We start from the raw sequence: 25,056 nt of genomic DNA on the forward strand, positions 1-25,056 counted from the left end.
TAGGAATTTTCAGTCCATTTAGAAACGTACAAAATGAAAAGTAAAAGCCTCCCTTCCACAGGAAAGCCACCCTGAAAAAAAAGAAAAAGCTAAAGTTTAAGTGTATCTGTCTCTTTCTTACACACAGGGATCACGCTATATGCACTATAACGCATGTTGCTTTTTCCATATATTGTATTTTGGAATTCTTTCTACATTAGCATTTAAATTTCCTTTGTGGTAGATAACAGTTGCATAGTATTGTTTGTAGTTGTTGTTGTTGTTTTAAGTTTCTTTATTTTGAGAGAGAGAGAGCAGGGGCAGAGAGAGAAAGAATCCCAAGCAGTCTCCACACTGTCAGTGCGGAGCTCGTCATGGGCTCCAACTCACAAACTGTGAGATCGTGCCTTAGGTGAAATCAGAAGTCAATCGATTAACTGACTTAGCCACCCAGGCACCCGAATTGCATAGTATTGTACCGAGTGAACGAACCATAATTTATTTGTTCAGTACTTTATCAGTGGACACTTTGGTTGTTTCTAGTTTCTCTTTCTCTTGCTCCCTCCCTCCTTTTTATTTTTCCCTCAATAACACTTGCAAGTTTTCCTCATCTAAGTCCTATGTATTTCTTATTGGGGTCATAGGGACTTTACAGTCGTTTCTTTTTGCCAGTTGAGCCATTTCTTCACTTGCCGGAACTGGAGTGAGTGTCTTGGTCAGGTATACATATCTGTCTATGTCTATGTCTATACATACACACACGACAACGCAAATTAAGGACAAAAGCTAAATGGTTAGTGTTTCAGAAAAATACTAAACAAGAAGTTCAGAGATTTTGTTCTCATCCAATTTTTTTTTAAGTGAGAAAAGAAATGTAAAAAACAACAATATTTGTTATCTAGACCCTCTGGGGAATTTATTTTTCATCTTATTACTCCCTCATCTGTTATTCTGCAGCTGCACTGGCTTTGGCCAATTCACGGACCCTCCAAGTTTCTTCTTGTCTTTGGACCTTTGCATTTATACACTCTGGGGGGGGGGGGACGATTTCACCCCATGTTTCAGACTCTCCTTCAAATCTCAGTTTAAATGTGAACTCCTTACCAGACCTTCCTGGGTGAAGTAGGACCCTCCCTTCACTATTCTCTTTCAACTCTGCACTTCAATACCTTTAGAGCCCTCATCACAATCTTAACATTTAACTCCTCTGTCTCAGACATCCCCTAATGCCTACTCGAGTACCTAGCATGTAATACACCTTTAATAAATACTTTACAAAAAAAAAAAAATCAGGTAAAATGAATTTAATTACTGTAGAATTTATACGCCAGGCACGGGTGTCAAGTGTATGTTACTCAAATTTAGCTTAGATTTTCATTGATTCAGGATTCTGAAATCCTTTTAACCGTAATCCCCAAACTTTAAACACGATTCGATTTCCAGACAGTATGCGAAACCTCCCCTCAGTCTCCCCTTACCTAAGGGGACACTAAGGATCTGCCCGCCTACCCCTCGCTCTAACCCCGCCTCTCCAGCAGCGTGGCTCAGCTGAGCAGGGCTGGCGGAGCCTTCCGGGACTCGGGGCGCATGCGCGCAGTCCACGCACACGCGCAGTACTCGCGCGGCCGGCGCGGGTCCCTGCCGAAAGCCTAGGGGGTCCCCTCGGAGCTGGGGGCGGGGTCTGCGACACTATGGCCGAGAGCGGTGGGGAAGTGGTAGCGGTACCCGCGTCCGCGGCTGCCAACGGCCTCAGCAATGGGGCAGGCGGGGGCCCGGCGCAGACCAACAACCCGCTGTCGCGGAAGCTGCATAAGATCCTGGAGACGCGGCTGGACAACGACAAGGTAACCGGGGCTGTCAGGGCCCGGGGTCCAGAGTCGTCCGCGGAGTTGACCCTGGCCGGGGGAGGCGTTTGTCGACACCCACTGCCTCGTGCCTCCATCCCTCCGGATCGGGCGTGGGGCGGGTAGGAAGAAGGAGGCCGAGGGCCTTGGTGTCACCCCTTATTTGAAAAACCTGTCCTGGAAGACTCTGGATCCGGGTAGCCAACCGTGGAATCTCCGTACCCCGGAGGTGTTCGGGGGTCTGAGCAGGGAGAGAGCAGAGCCCAGGGCAGGCTTAGAAGCCGGTGTCGGAGTAACTTCAAGACAAGACGACGCAAAGGGGGTTGGAGGGACTGGGGAACCCGGATAGGCATAACTGAGCGTTTCCACTTGACGAGTGAGAACGACTGGAGTGGTTTGCAGCGCGAGAGAACTACTGTTTGCTCAGAGCTCAAACGAAATAATTTGTATCGGTTTTTGTTGTTAGCTAAGCACTGTCTGTGATATCTGGGCTCATGCTGTTTTTCTTTGCAAGATAAACCGTCCACATCCTCTCCCGAGTAGCACCTGAAACTCCTCCGTTCAGCCCCTGTCCTAGGTGATGATCTCTTCTGTATCTTTGAATCTTTAGGTAAATTGGTCATGCCAGTAGACATAAAGAAAAAGTATATGTAGCAGTGAGAGAGACCTTTATAGATAAATTTGTAGGTAACTGAAAATAAGCTGTCAATAAGAATGTGTATAAAAAATAACATTATAACATAGTAAGAAAGACGGGCTCTGGGGCCACCGCTTATTGGATACAGCCGTCAAACCGAAGCACTATGATTTGAGTAAATCCTTTAATTTCTCTAAGCTTGTTTCTCATCATTTCTAAATTGGGACTTCTGCTGGTAACTTTCTCAGGGTTGTTGTGGAGATTCACCAAGAGAGTCTGTCTGGGGTTCTCAGCACAGTGCCTGGCCCTTACTGTTTCTTATTAAATGTTCATGTTATCATACAGTTTATTACGTGTTTAATGTGTCTGATACTGGCATGTATGATCTCATTTAATACAGCTACTATGATGTAGGTAACATTATCTCTCTTTTTACCCAGGAGAAAAATAAGGTATGGAAAAAGTATAACTAGGTTAAATCATACGATCAAATAACTGAGGAAACTGTAATTTGCACCTGTGTGTGTGTGGTCTTGTCCATTCATGATTTACTAACCACTTCTGAGCCAGGCCTAGGAAATTTCAAGGTTGTAGTCAAAAGAAGTGGCTTCATTCTATGGTTTTCCTTTTCTTTCTTTCTTTCTTTCTTTCTTTCTTTCTTTCTTTCTTTCTTTCTTTGGTTCGTTCTTTCTTTCTTTCTCTTCATATGAAATTTATTGTCAAATTGGTTTCCATACAACACCCAGTGCTCATCCCAACAGGTGCCCTCCTTAGTGTCTATGGTTTTTCTTCATCTTTTTCTTTTTTGTACAGTAAATCTTTGTAATGATCTTTTAAATATAGAACTGAATTTAAATAGCTTTACTGTTTTTGTCAGTCCAGCCAATATCGCACAATACCATGTTAACAGAAACACAGAAACCTGTTAGGATGTATGCTAGTTCAGCTGTAGGAATTTGTATCTGGAGTTAGGGTACTATTGGATGTCCTGGGCTTGGTCTTCTTTCTCCCTTCTGTCCTCTATGCAGACTGTCTCTGTAAGAGAGGTCTCTTTCTTTCATGGTTTTAAATAGCAAAAAGGGTGGTGATTCTCAAATTTAGAACCCTGTTCTTGACATCTCTGCTGAACTCCAGATTTGTAACAGTCGGTTGTTCATATGACAGCTCCAATTAGATACCTGATCGACATTGTAAAAACTTAACACAGCCAGACCCTTAGTTTTTCTCCAAACTGGTTCTACTTTCCACTGTTAGTAAAGAACATCAGGTACCCACAGAAACAAAAAGTGTATAAATAGTTTTGATTCCTGTCATTGTTTTCACATCATATATTCAGTCAGTCCATTAACAAATCCTATAGGCGCTGCCTTGAAAAAAAAAATTGTTTCGGATCATCTCCCCTTCGTCTGCAATGCTACTGTCTTGTTCTAAGTCACTGTCAAATCTTGTTGGGATTATTTTAGTTTCTTCTTCTTGCCTGCTTCCTTTCTTGCCACACCCCCCCCCCCCCGCCCCCCATCTGCTCTCCTCACAAAGTTGGAATAAACTTTTGAACATATAAAGCACATTATATTACTCCTTTGCCTAAAACCTCTAGTGGACTGGCTTGGTTCCCATGGATGCCTTTCCTGTCACTCAGGCCTCTGTTCCGAAGTCACCTCAAAGAGGCCTTCCTCTCTGCTGCCAGTTACTCAGTTCTCTGCCTGGAGGCTACAGGTGGTGCTTACTTCTTACATACTACATCCTTCCAGAGGTAGTTTATCTATTCACTGGCAAATATGCATGAACCATAGTCCTTTCTCTTTTGTAACAGTTGGTATTATAATTGTTTCTATACCTTGTTGTTTCACTTACTGTATCTTGAAGTTTATATTAAGTACATAAAGAATTTTCATCTTTCCTAAAATGGATATATCATGATTTCTGTAACCAATCCTCTTTAGATGGGCATTGAGGGTATTTCCAGTCTTGACAATTCCAGACTATCCTGCTGTGAATAATCTCTTATATATGCTACAGTACATAAGTAAGTACATCCTTACTGTGTTCTGGAAGTAAGTTTACTATTCAGTACTGTGAAGGCCATCCAGTATTTTTTTGATTGTTTAATGCAAACATAATTTGAAAATGATTTCATTAAAATTTGGCTTGAGATTCGGAAAACATTTGAAAATCAGTCCCAGTAATTGTCTTCTGTTATCACTTGTGTAGGAGATGTTGGAAGCTCTCAAGGCACTTTCAACCTTTTTCGTTGAAAACAGTTTGCGGACTCGAAGGAATTTACGTGGAGATATTGAACGCAGAAGTTTAGCCATCAATGAAGAGTTTGTCAACATTTTCAAGGAGGTGAAGGAAGTATGTAAATTCTTTTTGTTTTACATTTATTGAGAACTTAACTGTATGCCTGACTCTGTGCTAAATATTTTTATGAATTGGGTTGATACGTTTACTATTCATGTACCGTGTTCAAATAGAAGATTTAACTACTTACTCTCACAGCATCTAGGTCCTTCAGTTAGTGTGATTTCTGAATCTGTGACCTCCACTAATGCTGCTTCTTAAGAAGTTGTAACATTTGTTCTAGGATATTCTCTTAGAAATTTTTAAAAAAATTTTTAAATGTTTATTTAAGAAACATTTTGAGAGAGAGAGAGACAGAGAGACAGACAGACAGACAGAATGAATGTGAGTAGGAGAGGGGCAAAGAGAGAGGGAGACATAGGATCCGAAGCAGGCTCCAGGCTCTGAGCTGTCAGCACAGAGCCTGATGTGGTGCTCAAACTCACGATCCCTGAATTCATGACCTGATCCAAAGTCGGATGCTTAACTGACTGAGCCACCCAAGTGCCCCGAAATTTTTGCTTTTTTAGCAACAAGAAGAAGAAACATTTCTTAAAATGACTTTCCAGTGAAATTTTTCCTTACTGAATAAACCTCCTTGGATAACCACTTCTCCATTGGAGATTAATTAGGAGTGAGTTATTTTAGTGCATCATAAATTATGAAATTTTCAGATTAATTCAGATCAGTTACTTCAGTGCATAAATAATTTATCGTATTTGAGTGAGCAGTCTACTCACCATGGGGTAAAAATGGATTTTACTTATTATGTTATTATATTTATTATGCAATACTTTGTTAATTTTGTTAGTATCACGTAATTATTCTGTGTGAGGTGTGTTATATATAATGTTAATGACTAATTAATAAACAGATTATATTTAACAGTTCAGAAAGATTTCACTGAGGCTAAAATCTGGAAGGTTGAAAGGAATGTTTGGTTAAGTGTTCATAAAAATAGAGTAGGGATGCTTGGGTGGCTCAGTCGGTTGAGCTTTTGACACTCAATTTCAGCTCAGGTCATGATCTCATGGTTTGTGAGTTCGAGCCCCGCATTGGGCTCCATGCTGACAGTGTGGAGCCTGCTTGGGATTCTCTCTCTCACCCTCTTTCTCTGCCCCTCCCCTGTTCACTTGTTGTCTCTCTCAAAGTAAATAAACATTAAGCAAAAATAGAAAGAGTACTCATGAGCACATCCAGATTGTGTTCTCTAAACACCATTTCCCACTGAAAGAGACAATGTTGCACATATCAGAAAGCAGGGAAGCTAAGACTATGGGGAAAGCGGCAGAAGAACTTTGGAGCTAAGTTGATGAGGCTTCCACTGGCCAGAGGTAGGACAGTTAGAGCATCAATAAGAATAACTGAGTGGGCTGAAACCTATCAAACATGTTTAAACCCAAGGATTCATACTGATACTAAAACCCAAAAAGAGCCCTCATTGGTTATATCTGGTGGATATAAGGGAACCAACTTATTTTGAAACCTAGTAAATAAAAGGAAAGGGTCCAACATTTATCCTGTCTTTTGTTCCAACTACATAGAGTTGTTGGGAGGAAGCCGCTCTTTATAACTCTATTCTGTTGAAGAAATGAAGAGGGATTGATAGAATATTTTGCCACCGCTGTTGAATTTATGGATCTAGTTCAAGGTTTCTCAACTCGGCCCTGTTTACCTTTTGGGTCACACAGTTGGGGTCGCACTATTTAGGGTATTGAACAGCATCCCTGGGCTGTAACCACTCACTGCCAGTTGTACTACTTTTTCCTTAGTTGTTCCACCCAAATATTTCTCCAGACACTGTCAAGTGCCACGGTGGGGGACCCAGTTGCCCCAGTTGAGCACCATCGATCTAGCCATTGGTCATCATTGGCAGCTAACCTCACAAAGAGAGAAACATCCATATCTATCACTTCTAGTAAAAGTACACAACACCATCTATGAAAAATTCTTGCCAGAAAAATGAACCAGAATACGATCAAGCTTCTAGACCTAACTGCCCGTTTATAGAAAATACTGAGATCAGAGGAACATGTTAACACCACAAATATGCAGTCAGAAAATGCAGAGTGTTGGGAACTACACAAATGAATTTCTTCAACAAATAAATTGTAAGACAAAGAGAAATAGGGAGGAGTGAGACTCTGTAGATTAAAAAAAAAGAAATGAGAAGTAGCAACCAGTAGCAATTTGTGAGTCTTTGTTACTTCCTGACTTGAAATAATTATTTAAAATTGAGACGGTTGCAGAGACTGGAATGCTGACAGGACATTTGATATTAAGAGATTATTGTTAAATATTTGGATGTGAAAGTGGCATGTTTTAAAAAGTTTATTTATTTTGACAGAAAGAGTGTGAGTGGGAGAAGGGCAGAGAGAAGAAGACTGAGAGAATCCCAAGCAGGCTCTACACCTGCCAGCACAGAGCCAATGCAGGGTTCAAACTCACGAACCATGAGATCATTACCTGAGCCAAAATCAAGCGCTGGACGTTCATCTGATTAAGCCACCTACACCTCCCAAAATGGCATTTTTTAAAAAAGTCTTTTTAGAGGGGCGCTGGGGTGGCTCAGTTGGTTAAGCATCTGACTGCGGCTCAGGTCATGATCTCAGGGTTCGTGGGTTCACCTCCACATCAGGCTCTATGCTGACCGCTCAGAGCCTGGAGCCTGCTTTAGATTCTCTATTTCCCTTTCTCTCTCTGCCCCTCCATGCCTCGCACTCTGTCTCTGTCTTCTCTCAAAAATAAATAAACATTAAAAAATTTTTTTTTAAATCTTGGAAGTAGATATATATTTATGAATGAAATGATATGACATTATGCATTCAAAATAATTCTGTTTGTCGGGGAGGGAGAAAGGGATGGAAGAAAGATAGAAAGTGGGTAGAGAGGGGGCGCCTGGGTGGCTCAGTCGGCTAAGCACCTGACTGTTGATTTCAGCTCAGGTCTTGATCTCACGGTCTGTGGGTTCTGTGTCAGGCTCCGTGCTAAGGCTGTGGAGCCTGCTTGGGATTCTCTCTTTCCCTCTCTCTCTCTCTCTCTCCCTCTCCCTTCCCCCTCTTGTGCATACTCACACACTCTGTGTCTCTCTCTCTCAAAATAAATAAACTTAAAAAAAGAAAAGGAAAAAGAGAAAGTGTGTAGAGAGATAGATGAAACGAGTAGTTATGGGTTGGTAATTGTTGAAGGTAGGTGGTATGACATTGACATTCATATTATCTCAACTTTGAGATATTTTTGAAAATTTTCCATAATAAAAAGTTTTTTAAAAGCTTATCGTACACCAATTATATTTCCCAGCCTGTAACTTTATTTAACTGGGGGAGAAAAAGTTGACTGTAAGTTCAAATACTTTATAAGTAATGTAAAGGTCATTGAATTACAGTAATCAAAACTCTGCATTTAGGTCACATATTCAGAGATGTGATTTATATTATTTGACAAATCAGATCCATTTGGTACATTATGGTGGCTAAGGTAAATATTAGGTGTAGTTGTTCTTGACCTAGCTGGCTGATAATGGCAGTGTTGTTCGTATGAGATTACACAGTGAGATTTAAGGGAATGGTGATATGAGTTTACTTAAGTCTCTGCTGTTGCTGATATTAATTGATATTTTGAAATCATGCTTTTTTTTTATTTTTTAATTTTTATTTAATTTTTGTTTTTTATTTGATTTTTTTATTACTTATTCACCTCAAAGTAGCTTAGGACTTCATTTAATAATTTGATTTATATCCTATTTATAGTGAAATGTAGGAACATTTAAAAACATTGGGTACTCTGATAGTTCTATTTCATTCAAAGCACTTTATGGAGAGAGGGGAGAAAAAGCTTACTTCTAGAACTTAGATTTATGCTCATATTATGATAAGTGATTTTCTAACTGGTTCATCCTCACACTTTGTTTACAGCCTCACCTGGCTGCTTTCTTATTACTTGCCCTCTGACTGGCCTGTCCCTTCATAAAAACTGTCATGTTTCTATTTGAAGGTCTGGGCATGGTGCTGAAAGGGATTGTCTGTGGTCTGCCACTGAAACTTCCTTGTATATCTCTTCCTGTTAAGTGACACCCAATTGTGAAAAAGAAGATAGGAGTGCAGTATGAAGCTAAATGTGGTTTTGTGATACCATTTTTTCAAATCATATTTTTCATTGACTCAATAAAGACTAGAGAATGGTTTGGTAAAAAGTATAGAGCCTGGGAGACCTGTTGAAAAAAAAATGATCAGTTCACCCAAGTGGTACCAATAGACCTGAACCAAAGTAGTAGCTCTTAGAGTAATAAAAAAGAAACAGAGAATACATATATATTAAGGATATAAATGACAGGACTTAGTGGCCAGTTAAATTCACATGTATCTGGAGGGGGCTAGAGATGGAAGTACAGAGGGAAAGAATGTTACTGAGAAAATTACCAGGTTTGTGGCATGATCCAATATGTGATGACGAGAGAGAGGAGGCACTATTTTTAGTTTATTGGGTTTTCATATTTGCTTGTTTTTGTTAATTAAAAGCTACAAACAATCCATTATAGAAAAGTTAGATAAGGTCAGAAATAGAACAATTGTTTATGACCCTATCACCCAGAAATAACCTTGGTCATTATTTTACTGCCTGGTTTTCCTGTGTTTTTCTATATACATATATGTACTTTTCTTAAAAAATGGGGGATATTATATGTGTTGTTTCATTGTATTTTTATTTTTTTTTACCTTATATAGACATCCCTCCATGCCAATGAAAATACACACACACACACACACACACACAATTATTGTTAATAAATGCGCAGATTTCCATTGTGTGTTTGAAAATGTTTCACATTTTCCATTTGTTTTAGGCAATTCTGTTGATCATCTTACATATATTGTTGCACACTTACCTGATTAATTCCTTAGGATAAATCTTAATTTTATAATTCTGAATGACGAGGTAGTCATATTTTATTTGCTGTTTCCTATTGTCACATCTTTTAAAAAGCTTATACTAATTTCTTTATATCTTTTGTAACATTAGATGTTATTATTTTAATTATTTCCAATCTTAAATATGGGATCTTTTTTCATGCTCTGCCAAAAAAAAAATTCGTGAGATGAAAATAAGGATTCGGCTAAGAGAATTCCTTTAATAATATATGTAGTGCTTGTTGTTACTTTTTTTCTTTTCAGGAACTTGAAAGCATAAATGCAGATGTTCAAGCAATGAGCAGTTGTTGTCAAGACATGACAAGTCGCCTACAGGTACTGTATAATGGCTGGATTTTAGCGTAGTTCCTGGTTCAAAGTAAGCTTTCAGAAATTGTTAGCTAAGTCTGTCAAATATATGGATATCTAATATATCATGCCCAATAGGAAGTTTGAGTGTAAATATTATGCTAATTTTTTTTAACTATAAATGGGTTTCTTTGCATGATAGTTTACTGTTCAGTTAACTCCTGAAGCCTTTATATTTTGATCTAGCCAGCGTAGAGCTAACTGATGAACCTTTCAATCCTATAATATCCCGTAAGTCCAGCAGAAATGAGTTCATTGGTAGAAAGTCTTAGGAGTAAGTCGACACTAAAGCTATGCTCAGCAAAGACCCAGCTTAATTATGATTTATGTTCAGCACCCCCCACCCCCCCAAACACACACACACACACACACACACACAAAACCTCAGGAAAATATCTCTGGTTCTGTGTCTGTTTATTAAAGCAGTTTCAGGGGTGCCTCGTTGGCTCAGTTGGTCGGGCGTCTGACTTCAGCTCAGGTCATGATCTCACAGTCCGTGAGTTTGAGCCCCGCATCGGGCTCTGAGCCTGGAGCCTGCTTTGGATTCTGTGACTCCCTCTCTCTCTGCCCCTCCCCTGCTCATGCTCTGTCTCTGTCTCAAAAAAAAGAAAAAAAAAAGTTTGAAACGTCTAGTTTGGTTGCATTACCCTCATTTATGTAATTTTGGAATACTGAATAGACTAGGGTTTCCCCATGAGAGTCAGTCATGATTGTATTTACCACCTTCACATTTATATTTCAAACTTATACCTTTAAGATTCTCCTAGAACTGTTGAGAGCGACACTGATTCTAGGAAGCATCATTAATCTATGCATATTCCCCAAATTAATCATAAGCTACTTACATGATCTGTCTCTAGAACTAGCCAGTTTCCTGTTTCTCTAAAATTTTAGCTTTCCTAGCCTTATCTAAATTTCAGTACTCTTACTAATATATCAAATATCATTGGCATATCTATTCAATCTTTAGATCTTTATTAATTATATAGCCCTTAAGTAGTCATAAAATCTTTGCTAATTATTGTCATTTCACATTTTTTGCAGTATTACTTCTGTCGCTTAGTATTACTTTTGTTGTTTGATGATTCTGTTTCTGTCACTTTCTCTTTATTTCCTTTTCTCATCTTCTAGCTTCCTTGATTTAATGCCTTTTCTCAAATTACACTCTATAAGATTTTCTATACTATACTCTCGGATTTGTTTTGTAATACTAATTTTATATTTTGTGTTATACAGGATTACTCAAGTTCCTCTTTTTAGTGGTTGTATCTCATTGCCTAATTCTTATCCTCAATTATATTTTTATTCTTTTTATTATACCTATTTGTAGATGGAAAAGATCAAAGTATTTTATCCTTCGTGCTGTTTTCAAAACAGATTAGAAGTATTTTAAATCACAGAGTATCCTCTTCATTTTGTCCTCGATATTTTCTTTACATCCACCAACCCTATTTTTTCCCCCTATAATGGCATGGGCCCTTCTTCCTTTCTTTCCTTTTTTATATCAGTTTTACTGAGGAAGAATTTATGTGCAGTAATAAACTGCATTCATCTGATGTGTACAAATCGATGTGTTTGACAATTATATATCTATGAAACAGCTACCATAATCATGGTGCAACATTTTCGTCACTTTTTAAATTTCATGTTTAAAAATATTTTGTACTACTTGTTGTTTACATTCGATTTTGATTCTTGTATTAGCAGGGATTAGATCGGTGACTTTGGAAGTTTTCAGCCATTGGCACTGATTTATTTGCATATGTTTTTGGAATCTTAATGGTACCCGCTCAGACTGTCAACTCTAGAATAAGGTTTTCAGTTTATCCGTAGAGGAAAGTATTACTTTTTCATTTTAGGATGTTATACACAGGACTAATTAAATTAGCTCATATTTTAAATAGTAATTTTGGATTGGGGACATTTTAGAAATTATTATTACAAGATACTGAAAAAATATAACCAGTAATTTTTTATATGCTGTGGCTTTTCCCTTTGTGGATTTGCTTGGATAAATTACATTTAGAGGCATATGTTTATTATTTAATGAGAAATAATCATCCTCAACATTTAAGATAAATTGGAAATTGTTTTACGATAACGATCTTCACTGGTATTATTAAACATTAGTTTGGGATTGTTACCACAATTTGTAAATGAAGAGTCAAGAAATATGCATAATTCTTACTGTATCACATTGTAATCAAGTATCTTATGTCAGTGATTAACAGGTGGTGTTTTTTGTAAGATATACCTTCAATTTAATAATTACTGCAGCTAAAAAAAGAAGCTAGGAAGCACTTTTTGATATTGATTTTGTGTGGCATTCCTTTTTCACAAATATTAAAATGTAAATATATTTTAGAATTTTTTAAATATTTTAAATATTCTTAAAAATTGTATTAAGCAGGAGTAAGGTGGCAGTGGATCCTGAAAGTAAAATGGGATTAGGAAAGATGAGGAAGAATTGGAAGAAATTAGTAGATTTAAAGAGTAATAATTTTAGAATAGTACCATGGAAGTCATTGTGTTCAACTCCATTCCTCAAAAGTTCTTGATGTGCTGAATTATCTAGGTTCAAATCTATTTTCTTAAATACCTACTGTTTGCTAGGCATGCGATTTGGTTGCAAGGAGCACGGACTCAGATGGAGGTTGGGCTGGGGCTCTTGTTGATGGGATACCTGTATGAAGCAATAAGGCAGAAACGTTGCTGACAGTCTGAAAAATTGTAGAAGGCTTAGGCCTCTAAGAACCCAGAACTTGCAGGGGGCTGGGGTTTCCTGTGTAGATCTACTGCAGCTCTAGAAACTTAGCAGCAGAAGCTTGCTCTTTATGATCGTGTTCTAGCATGGAAATGACCCCGTATCTTCCCATATTTGCTCTGGTATCCTATCTTTAAGAGACTGACCTTCTATAATATGTGTTTGTCTGCTTTATACAGTCGACCTTTGAACAATGAGGAGGTTAGGGGAGTTGACCCCCGTGCACACAGAAATCCATGCCTAATTTTTGACTCCCCAAAACTTAACCATTAATAGCCTACTGTTGACCAGAAGCTGTTAACATACACAGTCAAAACACATTTTGTATGTTATATATATATATTATATACTGTATTCTTACAATAAAGTAATCTAGAGAAGAAAATGCTATTAATAAAATCATAAGGAAGAGAAAATAGATTTACAGAACTGTAATGTATTGTTAAAAAATTTTTTTTTACATTTATTTTTTATTATTTAAAAACAATTTTTTTCCTTTACTTATTTTTGAGAGACAGAGAGAGACAGCATAAGCAGGGGAGGGGCAGAGAGAGAGAGGGAGACACAGAATCAGAAGCACACTCCAGGCTCCGAGCTGTCAGCACAGAGCCTGACACGGGGCTCGAACCACAAACCGTGAGATCATGACCTGAGCCGGAGTTGGACGCTTAACCGGTTGAGCCACCCAGGCGCCCCTATAGTGTATTATTTTTAAAAATTCCTTGTGTAAGTGGACACACACAGTTCAAACATGTGGTGTTCAAGGTCAGCTGTAATTTCCACTTACTAGTGGCTTTATTTATACATAATTGTAGCCCACTCCATGTCCCTCAAGGGCATGGACCCCATGTCTCCAGCTGCATACACCCACTTGTTTCTCCTCTCTTTGCTAAACACCTTTATGTTTAGGTCTTTGAGAATCTGATTAGCTACATTTTCTTTTGTTTCAGTCTACTGTAAAATAATTGCCTAATCTTAGGATAGAATAGCTTTTCATCAAGTTTTCATTCTTGATCCTTTCGACTCTGGCTTGGGGAAGGAAGGGTTGCTTAATACAAAATTTGTCGGTAACAGCCCTGTGTCCTTTAGATAGGGCTATCTCTGATCTTCCCCAAAACCCTATATGAGGGGTAGTTCGTGTATTCCACCTCTCAAATGTTTATCTCCATCTTGGGCGTTTCTGTTCAGTTCCACACCAGCGTTTCAGTGACTTAACTTACAACTCTATTTAGAGGTCTCATGGTATCTCAAGTCAGATATTCATAACGGAAGTCATGATTTTTATTCCGACCCTGCTTTTCCAGTAGTTCTGTTTCACTAAAAACATCATGAATTGTTAAATGCCTTAGCGTCCTCACACCATTTTCTTTCTTATAAGCCTTGGCGTTGTGTCTGTTGAGAACTCTGAGCTTCTCTTAGTGAAGGTAGTATATGAGCCTGGCAACATCTAGTTCAGTTATTTGGCCTTTTTAAAACTTTTGAGCTCTGGAGTGTGATCTCACATGCTGCTAAGTTTGAGCTTTAGTAAGTGGTACTATTAGTTTTCTGAAATATAAAAAAATCGAAATGTGCTCATGTTGGATATGTTTATAATTTTAGGCGGCAAAAGAACAGACTCAAGATTTGATAGTAAAAACCACTAAGCTTCAAGCTGAAAGGTAAGTTTTTCTTTGTATAGTTTCTTCTTCATTAATTTGGAGATTAAGTGGAAAGAAAATTATAGGTAACTCCAAATCAAAGTTAAAATAATAAAAAATATGATTCAAAATTCATACAGCATGTAAGGTTCTAAGCTATTATCCAAGAGGAAAATAAACAAAACAGTATTTTAGGAGTATCAAACTTGATTGGGGTTGAAGGATTATTCACTCTTTGGAGATGACAATGTGTTGTTTATTGTTTGCTACGGATTTAAAAAAAAGATTGCTTTTTAAAATGTAGATGATTTTAGATTTTTGGTAGTCTTATTTTTATTTTTTCACATTCATTGTCTCTTATTTTTAGCTATGGTCTGTCCTCTCTAATATAATTAAGAGTTAACTGCATAAGTTCTTCTTGTGGTAGTTTACAAATAGGTATGCTAATATTTGTTGACTGAATAAATGGGTGAATGAAAGTGAGTAGAATATGGATTCATGTATTTTATTGTGTATTACAGTCTTTTGTAATCAGTTGTTGGTTTGACTGTCTCTCTTCTTACTAAACTGTGAGCTCCTTGAGAACATTGACAGTTTCTTGACTCTCTTTGTATCTCCAGTGCCTAATGCATTGTAGATTCAATAAATAATTTCTGAATAAATGAATTTGGAATACAGCTAATCTGACGCCAAGAAAGGAACATAAAATAAAAACTGAAAACTGAGCATTGTATTGGAGCTTGTAACATATTTGGGACCCTGATTAATGTTTATAGTAGGCAACATTAGAACATTGTGTTTCTATCTGTATATTCTCAAAACTAAGCAACGTTGTTCATGTTTATTATTTTAATAAGCCGATGAAAGTGTTTTGGCTGGGTATGCTTTTGGGAGTGAAAATTTCTGACATTCCAGTATCCCAAGAGCTAGGGATATGATGTGCCAAGTGAACATTTGTGGAAAGTATTGTAGGAAAATTACACAGCAGAAATTATAACAGATTCCTGGAAGCTGGCCGAGAGTTGTTTTTCCATTTTTAAGTATTACCTTATCTTTTTAGCAAGAAACTTTGTCAAATAAGCAGTTAGCTTTAAAAATAGAAATTCTGTGGGCTTATTTGGATAACATGCCATTCTTATTAAGACAGATGTATAAATGATATGAATATTTTTCCAACTACGTTAGAAGTTCAGTCATTGTGATAGTTGATGCTCTGATAGGTAAAGTTTGATGTAGAATTGTCTTCACGGAACTGCGGTTAATATTTCTTTGTAATATTTAGTTGATAGAAGATGGGTTTCATTGATAATCAGGAAGTGATATCCACATAAATATACTTCCATATTTTTTTAAAGTTTATTTATTTATTTTGAGAGAGACAGAGAGAGGGAGAGAGAGAATCCCAAGCAGGTTCTGCACTGTCAGCATGAAGCCTGACACGGGGCTTGATCTCATGAACTGTGAGATGACCTGAGCCAAAATCCAGAGTCTGACGCTTAACTGACTGAGCCACCCAGGTGCCCCTACTTCCATATTTTTTAATGCTATTGAAGTCATTACTTTATATATATGCATATATATTTTTTAAGTTTTTCAGTTTATTTATTTATTTTGAGAGAGTGGTCAGGGAGCACGAGTGGGGGAGGGGTAGAGAGAGGGAGAAAGAGATTCCCAAGCAAGTATTGCATAGCGTGGAGCAGGACGCAGGGCTCAAACCCTGGAACCTTGAGATTATGACCTGAGCCGAAGTTGGATGCTTAACCAGCTGAGCCACCCAGGCGCCCCATATATTTTTTTTATCTCTTGTGAAGGCCCACCAGCCAAATTTCTTTCTAGAATCAGAGAAACAATCTCTGGTGAATGTTTATGTTTCTTTTTGAGGTATAGTATGTTAAAGTGGAAAGAATGTAGGCTTTGAAGACAAAAACCTGAATTCTAATCTAAATTTTGGGTAAGAGTTCGTTAGATTTTTAATTTTGAGCAAGTTACTTCTTAACTTCAGCCTCAGTTTTCACATCTGAAAAAAGGGAATAGCTGATTAGGTGATTTACACAGGAGCTGAACACATTGCCTGGTAATCCGTCAAAGGACACTATCCTTCTCTCCTCTTCCAGAGCTTTTATTAGACAAAGCTATCAGCACATCTTGTGTCTACATTGGCTTTGAGGGCTAGGAAGCTTAGGTTATAGTTTTCCTCAGCTGTGTTATTTACTTTCTCATCCTTCCTTACTATTTCTTACTATTTTATCTTTTAATAGTTTTAATTGTATTTTAATTGTGCTATTTGTTATAAACTACTTTAATTCCGGTTTTGCAGTTTGTAACAAAAATACAATACTTTATTTTGCATAAACATACATATAAAAATATATTACAGAAACATATTTGTTCGGGCAGGAAAGCTTAGAGACCTCTTTTCTTCTTTCTTATTCTCATTTGTATGTATAAAATTCAGAGGAAAAAAAAACTAAAACCAGCTACAACTTTACTACACAGGCATAACCACTGTTAACGTTTTGGCATATTTCCTCCCAGTGTGATCATATGTGTGTAGTTCCGTTTTACTTTGTTCACTTATATTTTATGTTCACTTTTGGGGTGCCTGGGTGGCTCAGTTGGTTAAGCATCCAACTCTTGGTTTCAGCTCAGGTCATGATCTCACTGTTCGTGAGTTCAAGCTCCCTGGGCTCTGCACTGACAGCTTGGAGCCTGCTTAGGATTCTCTCTCTCCCCCTCTGTCTGCCCCTGCTTGTGTGTGTGCGTTCTCTCTCTCCTCTCTCTCTCAAAAATAAATATATAAACTTGAAAACAAATTTATGTTCATTTTTCTATGTCTTTTACTTAGAAAAACAATGCTTTTTAATGGTGAAATTATACTTCATCTTGTGAATGAACCAACACGTATGTTAAACATTCTTATATCACTGAATATTAGTATTTTTTATCTGCTGCACATTATTTCACACTATGTATTTGCTGTGTTTATTTATGTATTATATAACATATAATACATCTCCAAGTGATTACAGTGATTACATGAACACATCCCAAAGAGGCTGTAATTTATAATAGCCATTTATATGTTTTGTATTAACATTTATTTCATATGATTTTATTTAGATATTAAAAACTCTCCAGAACATACCATATTTCAGTTGTGATGTAAGATGAAGGCAAGGTCTGATATGTATCTTTTGTCACACCAGACCCTGGCTTAGGGCTTTTATATATTGTAGGTCCCTGTTAGTGTTCTTAGATTGCACAGATACTCCCAAACCAAATGATTGGACTATATGAGAGTAACTTTCTATCAGAAAGGTTGTGCAGTTTTACCTGGGAAGAATATATAGGGTGAAAGCAAAGAGTAATATGATTTTAAAAATATATTACAGTGTATTTCATCATTACTTTAAAAGTTGTCATCTTGAGATACCAAACCCTTGTTTTAGCAATATGACCATTAAACATATTTTTGGACCAAATCTTTTGTAGAGATAGAGCCTCTGGCTTAAAGTCTTTTTATTTCATGGCTTTTATGTCTGTGTGTGTGTGTGTGTGTGTGTGTGTGTGTGTGTATACATACATACTAGTCAAAACTACTATCTGGAATGAAATTTAATGATTAAGAAGTATGATCAAGATAGGTAATACTAGATTTGGTTAAAGCAAAAGTAAATTATAAACTAAAGAAATTTGTTTCCTTTGTGCCCAGTAAATTGACTCTAGAGATAGATCTGAAAGAAGCTCTGGAAAGGTTTCAGTAAAAATGATTAATCTAAATAATCTCGAGGAATTTTATGAATTCTTATAATTATTTTAAATCCTGTGTGGTAACGATTGGAGCTTTAACACTATAAAACAAAACCCGATAAAGTAACTTTTTGATATCCATAAGATGATTAAGGGCGTATGCCATTCATCTGTGTAGATTTAATTACACTATTTACATTATCATTTGAGATCATCAGAATGTTACTGCCACCTAGAGGACTTTTCCTTTCTAACTTGCTATATTATTTCAGAGCATTTGACTTTGACTTTAGAACCCCAAGCGTACCAACAAAACAAATATGGCAGATGCATTGTACTGTCTGCACATAGAATGTTGATGTTTATTTTGTCCACTCTCATTTGAGTATTATTAAGTTGTGGAATATCACTGCCTTGTGAATACTGCTGGTGAAACCCAATTTTATGTGTATGTCTTTAAATCTAAGATGGAAAAGCCAGGAATGGTGAATTTCTGCTCAGGACTTGGCCTTTAGACGGGGGTGCAGCCCGGGCCTTCAGGTCACATTCCAAATAAGACTGTGCCTTTCCTTAATTGTCAACCTGGTCTACATAGGTTGCATTCACATCATGTAACTGAAGACTCTTGTGTTACCATAGTATGCAGAAAAAGTGTGAAGGCAAAAGTGGAGTGCTCTATGGATTTATGAGGAATTGGTAAATGAGTTCTTCTGTTTCTAATTGAAAGTTAAAAAATAAAAAACCTGACTTTTGGTTGCTGTGCACTTCATGTGAAAACTTCAGAGGCTTAGGATTTTTAGTGATTGAAAAGAAATTAGTTGAAAACGGGCATATTTCTCTCCTGTAAGACAACGTTGTTACTACCAAATGAACAATTCAAGTACATGTAAGTGGCTGAGAATTTGTTATGCAGGGACCATTTGTAAACTTATTTCTTCTTTTGCATGATGGTTAACTCGTTTTACTGTGTGTAGGTATCTGAGGTAGAACAATATCAGGTGATTTTGTCACCTGCCCACTGGACGAGCATCTAATGTTTGAGGCAGAAATGAGGCTTTCAAAGATACTGAGACTCTTTCACATGGGTTTTAAGAAGTTATTATGTCAGAGATGTAGCTTGTTTTAAAGCTACGCAAATTCATAGCATGCTTGATTTTTTTTTTTATTGCTTGGTTGTTTTTTATTATTATTATAGTCAAAGACTAGAAATAAGAGCACAAGTCGCAGATGCCTTCTTATCCAAGTTCCAGCTGACTTCTGATGAGATGGGTCTCCTCCGAGGTACCAGAGAAGGACCTATAACCGAGGTATGTTGCTCTCTTACAATCATTTAAAGCATAGCAGGTAATGATTTATAGATAAGTCACTCGTTTTAAGGCTTTATTTTCCCATCACAAAAGTTTCATTTAAAATATTTTTTTAAGTTTAGAAACTAAGATACATGTTTTAAATTACCTTAATTTGGTTTTGTGTGTGTGTGTGTGTGTATTTTTTTCAAAGCAATATGTATAATTTTTTATTTGAGAAATGGAAGAGTGTCAATTTTTTAAAAAAATCTTCATCACCTTTTCACTCCTTCCTGTCAACCATTGTCCATTGTCAACCATTTTCAACCTTATTAATTGCTTCTTTTCTAAATTCTGCATCCTGGATCCGTAGATTTAAAAAAAAAAAAAAAAGGTTTGATTATCTATGTTTCCTGTTTTCTGTTGGTTTCCAGTCATGAAATATGAGATTTTAGCCTCTTAACCCTGCCTTCTCTTGCACACATACATGTTCTCTTTCCTTCCTACCTCACAGTACAGTTTTATGACATTTTCTCTTTTCATTACAGTAGCATTGAAGTGATTACATGTTTCTTCCTTTATAATTTTTTGTCTTTCCTGGAATTTGAAATTCCCTATCTTTTCACCAAATTAGCTTCTGAATCGATGCCCTTCTTTCCAAACTGGCACACAACTCTAAAACCTCTCAAGTGCCAGTTAACTGGGTAGACTTTTGTTTCTTTGTTTTTTCCTGAACACATTCACTGTCTCCAGAAAGGAATCTTTCAGTTTCCTAACTGGGAGGAGCTATACACCTAAGACACTTGTCATCCCTCTAGGGTCTGAGGGCAGGAAGAGTTCTCAAAGGGTGGGTGCGACGTACTGGGCTGCTCTCCAGAGGTGTCACCGCTTCTTACTGCCAGGCTAGAGTGGACCCAGTCATCTAGGAGTAAGGAGTTAAGTAGGTCGAGAATGGGTTTGTACTTTCCTTATTGGTGTTTATTGCCCTTGTAGATTGTGGAACTTTGCACATATGAAATATTTGGCATCTTACCTTTTCTCCACTTAGCAGAAATTGTCAACAGTATTGGAGGAGATTTTTTTTTTTAATTTCATTCATCAAAGAAAAATAACTCATTCATTATTTTCATGATTGGAACACCATGACTGTATGGAAACGAAGGCTTCAATGCCTCTTTCTAAAAGGAAAAAAAATCTTGGAGTTCAGCATCAGTCAGCTCCTCTATTTATGAGCAGCTTTTACGTATCCAGCTTTACATTCTACTCTTGGATTAGGGGGCAAGAACAGGTATATAAAAGCTAATGTAAAACATCATCTTCAGTGATAACAAAACTATGCTTACTTATTAAGTCATAAGGTATGTCATATGTAGCATGTTTTCCTTTATGTAGTAATCTTCAGGGGTGCCTTCTCTATTACTAGACTATGCATTTCTTGAGGGACAGCAGTTGTTGTCTTTATAAATTTTGTGTTCCTGGCAACTAACATACGATTTGGCACGTAGTCGACATTGAATTGACATATGTTTTAAATGTAAGTATCTGTTGCACTTCCGATAAAAATTTAGAGAAAATTGTGGTCAGTATAGGAGCACTTCATCAGAGTAAGTGAAAGAATTTGTTTTTCCCTTGTAGTGACATTTCAATTTAGAGTAATGTAATTTCACCAGAAAACCTGGACATTTTAAAGTTGCGTTTTTAATTTTAAAGGATTTTTTCAAGGCACTGGGAAGAGTAAAACAGATTCATAATGATGTTAAAGTTCTCTTACGTACAAACCAACAAACAGCAGGGTGAGTGAACTTTTCACTTCATAATTGCATTTCCTCTTACATCTCGCAAATTTTAAAGACATTCTAGGTTCTTTCTGAAATTATATGACATATTATGAAATAGGAATTTAATTTCTATGTATCTTTGGATAAGGAGGGAGTTATACCCTGATACATTTAGAATAAAACAGTACTTGGATACCTAAGTGATGCTATTAAAATTTGACAACATTTATTTAATTATAAAAAAGTTATCAAAAAATCCATAAAATGATAAAAAGTTATATGCTTTAACCAAAATGTGCTGTAATTAAGCAAAATAATTAAGTTTTTAGATGTAACTATTGTTTAAAACTTTAAATTAAAATAAATCTTTAATTTTCTTAGTTTAGAAATTATGGAACAGATGGCCTTGCTTCAAGAAACAGCTTATGAAAGACTTTATCGATGGGCTCAAAGTAAGTGATTTCTTTCATGTGGTCTAGATTTATAAATATTAGTTTTCACTTTAGTTATTTCATCTGACCTTTGAGATCATATTTGGGTCTTAGTAATCAGAAAGTATTTTTAAAAAGAAAAACGTGGGGGTGCCTGTGTGGCTCAGTGGTTAAGTGTCTGACTCTTGATTTCAGCTCAGGTCATGATCTCACAGTTCAGAGTTCAAGCTTCATATCACGCTGCACTCAAAGCCTGCTTGGGATTCTCTTTCTTTCTCTCTGTCTCTTTCAAAAATAAAGAAACTTAAAAAAAAGAGAAAGAAAAATGAGTTTTACTTTTGAACATACTGTGTTTGTGTTTGTCTCATGAGTATTTGCCATCATTCAAGCTCTATGTATGATTAAGGATGGTAATAAAAAAAAAAGGTCATTACTTCTAAAGTCATTAAGTAATTGTTTTATACGTGGTGAATTGCTATTCTATTGTTGCTGTAACAAATCATCACAAACTTAATGGCTTAAAACCACACAAATTATTACCCTATAGTTTTGCAGGTCAGAAATCAGACATCTTTCTCACCACACTAAAAGTGCTTAGCACAGCTGCAGTCATTTCTGGAGGCTCTGGGAAGGTTCGGTGTCTGTGCTCATTCAGTTTGTGGGCATAATTTAGTAACTTGAGTCTGTAGGACCAACTGAGGTATGTTTCCTTGCTGGCTGTGACTGAGGCCTTTTCCCAGTTCTAGAGGCTGCCTACAGTCTTTGGTTTGTGGCCTCTTCCTCTGTCTGTATTTTTTGTTTATTTATTTATTATTATGTTTTTAATGTTTATTTTTGAGAGAGAGGAAGACAGATGTGAGTGCGGGTGGGGCAGAGAGAGAGAGAGAGAGAGACACAATTCGAAGCAGGCTCCAGGCTCTGAGCTGTCAGCACAGAGCCCCATGCGGGGCTAGAACTCACGAACCACAGGATCATGACCTGAGCCGAAGTTGGACGCTTACCCGACTGAGCCACCCAGGTGCCCCTATTTATTTACTTTTCTAGAGTTTATTTATTTTGAGAGAGAAAAAGAGAGCGTAAGCGAGTGAGGGAGGAGCAGAGAGAGGGAGAAGGAGAAAGAGAATCCTAAGCAGGCTCCACTCTGTCAGAGCAGAGCCAGACGCAGGGCTCGATCTCACGAACCATGAGATCATGACCTGAGCTGAAACGAAGAGTCGGATGTGTAACCACTGAGCTGCTCCGGTGTCCCATTATAAAATAGTTTTTGATTGGCATATTCTCTAAGTTTTTCCAAGCATTTTTTAAATGTAATATCTGCTACAGAATGTAGACTGTGGGTACACAATGGATATAATAAAGACCAAATTTTAATTTAACAGGTGCTGTAATCACATGGTAACTGTTTTCCAGGTGAATGCAGAACATTGACGCAGGAATCATGTGACATATCTCCAGTATTAACTCAGGCAATGGAAGCCCTGCAGGATAGACCTGTCTTATACAAGTTGGTGACTTTTTCCTAATTGAAAAAAATAAATCCACTTTTTCTTGGACGATTTATGCTAGCTTTCAGTATTATCAAATTGATATACGATAGTTTAGTTTCAGTAATTAAATAATTTATTTAAAGTGATGCTTTTACCTGATATGTGTGTTGTTGGGGCATCAGCTCATTTGTGTATTGTGTATTATAGAATGCAGTTTGGAGGGGAAAAGCAAGGTGTCCCTACGTCTAGACTGCCCCTTGTGTATGTAGAGGTAAGGGCTTTCCCCATCCTGTCATCTCACTGACTACCTTAGAATTGTATGAAGCTAAAACTCCTCTGTCAACCTGGCCCTGGAGAGAAGGGGGTCAGAAATATAACTTCCCCCAAATGAAAAAAGAACATTGAAAATCAAGATTCCATTAATAGGATTCAAGAAAAGAAAGAGTTCACGTCTTTCATTCTGTAAGTTATGCCAGCTAAGAGATCTATGATGAGGCTTTGGGTAAGAACCCTAGGCATTATTAATTATTGACATATTTTTTATTACTCTGTATTTTAATTTTACTCTTTTATCTTTCATATAAAACAGAAGTAAATGTTTTTTTTATTTTTAATTTCTGCAATAATATGAAAATAGGGACACCAAGTGGGGAGTTATGCAGGAAACAAAACCAGGGAACGTGTACAGAGGCATTCAGTCTTGCTCTGAGTCATGCCTTTCAGAGGCTTGTAATAGTTTTAGAGGATTTCCCCATTACTGTGCTTTCTGATTGGAACGTTGCTTAGCCTACAATAAGTTTCCAGAACACAAGTGCTGGGACAGCTGCATGAAATAATAACATTCCAGTACTACTTACTGAGTACTTACTATATGTTAAGCACAGTTCTAAGCACTAGAGACACAGCATCAATAAACCTCTACCCTCAAATTGCTTCATTTTATGGGACCATGTATAAACACACCATTTTAATGACTAGATTAATTGCTACTTTAGAGTTCATGTGTCCGTGTTCTGTGGTAGGGGAAAGGGATGAGCGTTAGGGAAAGTTTCTTCTGGGAAATAGGTTTAAAGTGAGTTCTGAAGGTTAAGTAGGCATTTTCCAGGAAGAAAAGGGAATTGAAAACATCCTACGTTGAGGGAACAGCAGATGCAAAGATGTAGATTGAGAAAGAACATGGATTTTTGGGAAATTGATTGCAAAATCTTGCACTGGTTACTGGGTTGGTAGCAAGAGCTGTACTGTAATAGCCCTGAATGTTGTGCATGGACATATGATTAATTAATGTTCACTACTGATCATCAGCTTAGCAGGTTATAGATGTACCTTGAAATTTCTTTCCCAGCCTTGGCACTTTAAGATATTGGTGTTTGATTAGGAGAGTCTTTTAGTACTGAAAATATTTGGTATTTGATTTTAATAAAATGTGACATTGTCCACAGATTCATATTTGTTCACAAGGTTAATCTCTGTTTAAAAAAATTTTTTGTGTGTTTTGGTCAGCTGGCTATCACGTAAATATATATTTAGTAAGTTTTGATTCTTTTTTTTTTGTTTCAATGTTTATTTTGAGAGAGAAAGAGAGAGCGAGTAGGGAAGGGGCAGAGAAAGAGGGAGAGAGAATCCTAAGCAGGCTCCATGCTGACAGTGTGGAGCCTGATGCAGGGCTTGATCTTCCAACCATGAGATTACGACCTGAGCTGAAATCAAGAGTCGGACATTGAACCGACTGAGCCACCAAGGCGTCCCTAAATTTTGATTCTTGATAAACACTTGGAAACGAGCAGTATTGTATAATAGTTTAGAAGGCGAGCTCCGAGTTAGATTTTTTGACAAGCCTCTGTACT

The 25,056-nt window shown here is 37.1% G+C and overlaps 1 protein-coding gene across 4 annotated transcripts in view; it reads left to right on the plus strand.

The window, feature by feature from the left end:
• The first annotated feature begins 1,568 nt into the window (after nucleotides 1-1,568).
• COG6 (component of oligomeric golgi complex 6) overlaps nucleotides 1,569-25,056 on the plus strand; it is a 129,498-nt gene continuing 106,010 nt past the window's right edge. For 3 of the 4 annotated variants that reach the window (XM_053214697.1, XM_053214695.1, XM_027064739.2), the window contains exons 1-8: nucleotides 1,570-1,823; nucleotides 4,672-4,815; nucleotides 9,972-10,043; nucleotides 14,440-14,498; nucleotides 19,423-19,534; nucleotides 21,224-21,306; nucleotides 21,673-21,743; nucleotides 23,133-23,226. In XM_053214697.1, coding sequence (XP_053070672.1) covers nucleotides 1,671-1,823; nucleotides 4,672-4,815; nucleotides 9,972-10,043; nucleotides 14,440-14,498; nucleotides 19,423-19,534; nucleotides 21,224-21,306; nucleotides 21,673-21,743; nucleotides 23,133-23,226 — 788 coding nt within the window. In that variant the 5' untranslated portion in view covers nucleotides 1,570-1,670. Of the gene's footprint in view, nucleotides 1,824-4,671; nucleotides 4,816-9,971; nucleotides 10,044-14,439; nucleotides 14,499-19,422; nucleotides 19,535-21,223; nucleotides 21,307-21,672; nucleotides 21,744-23,132; nucleotides 23,227-25,056 lie in introns of all 4 variants that reach the window. The other variant, XM_053214691.1, reaches the window with a different exon arrangement.

Source organism: Acinonyx jubatus, chromosome A1 (assembly GCF_027475565.1).
Source record: "Acinonyx jubatus isolate Ajub_Pintada_27869175 chromosome A1, VMU_Ajub_asm_v1.0, whole genome shotgun sequence".
In the NCBI taxonomy this organism is placed as follows: Eukaryota; Metazoa; Chordata; class Mammalia; order Carnivora; family Felidae; genus Acinonyx; species Acinonyx jubatus.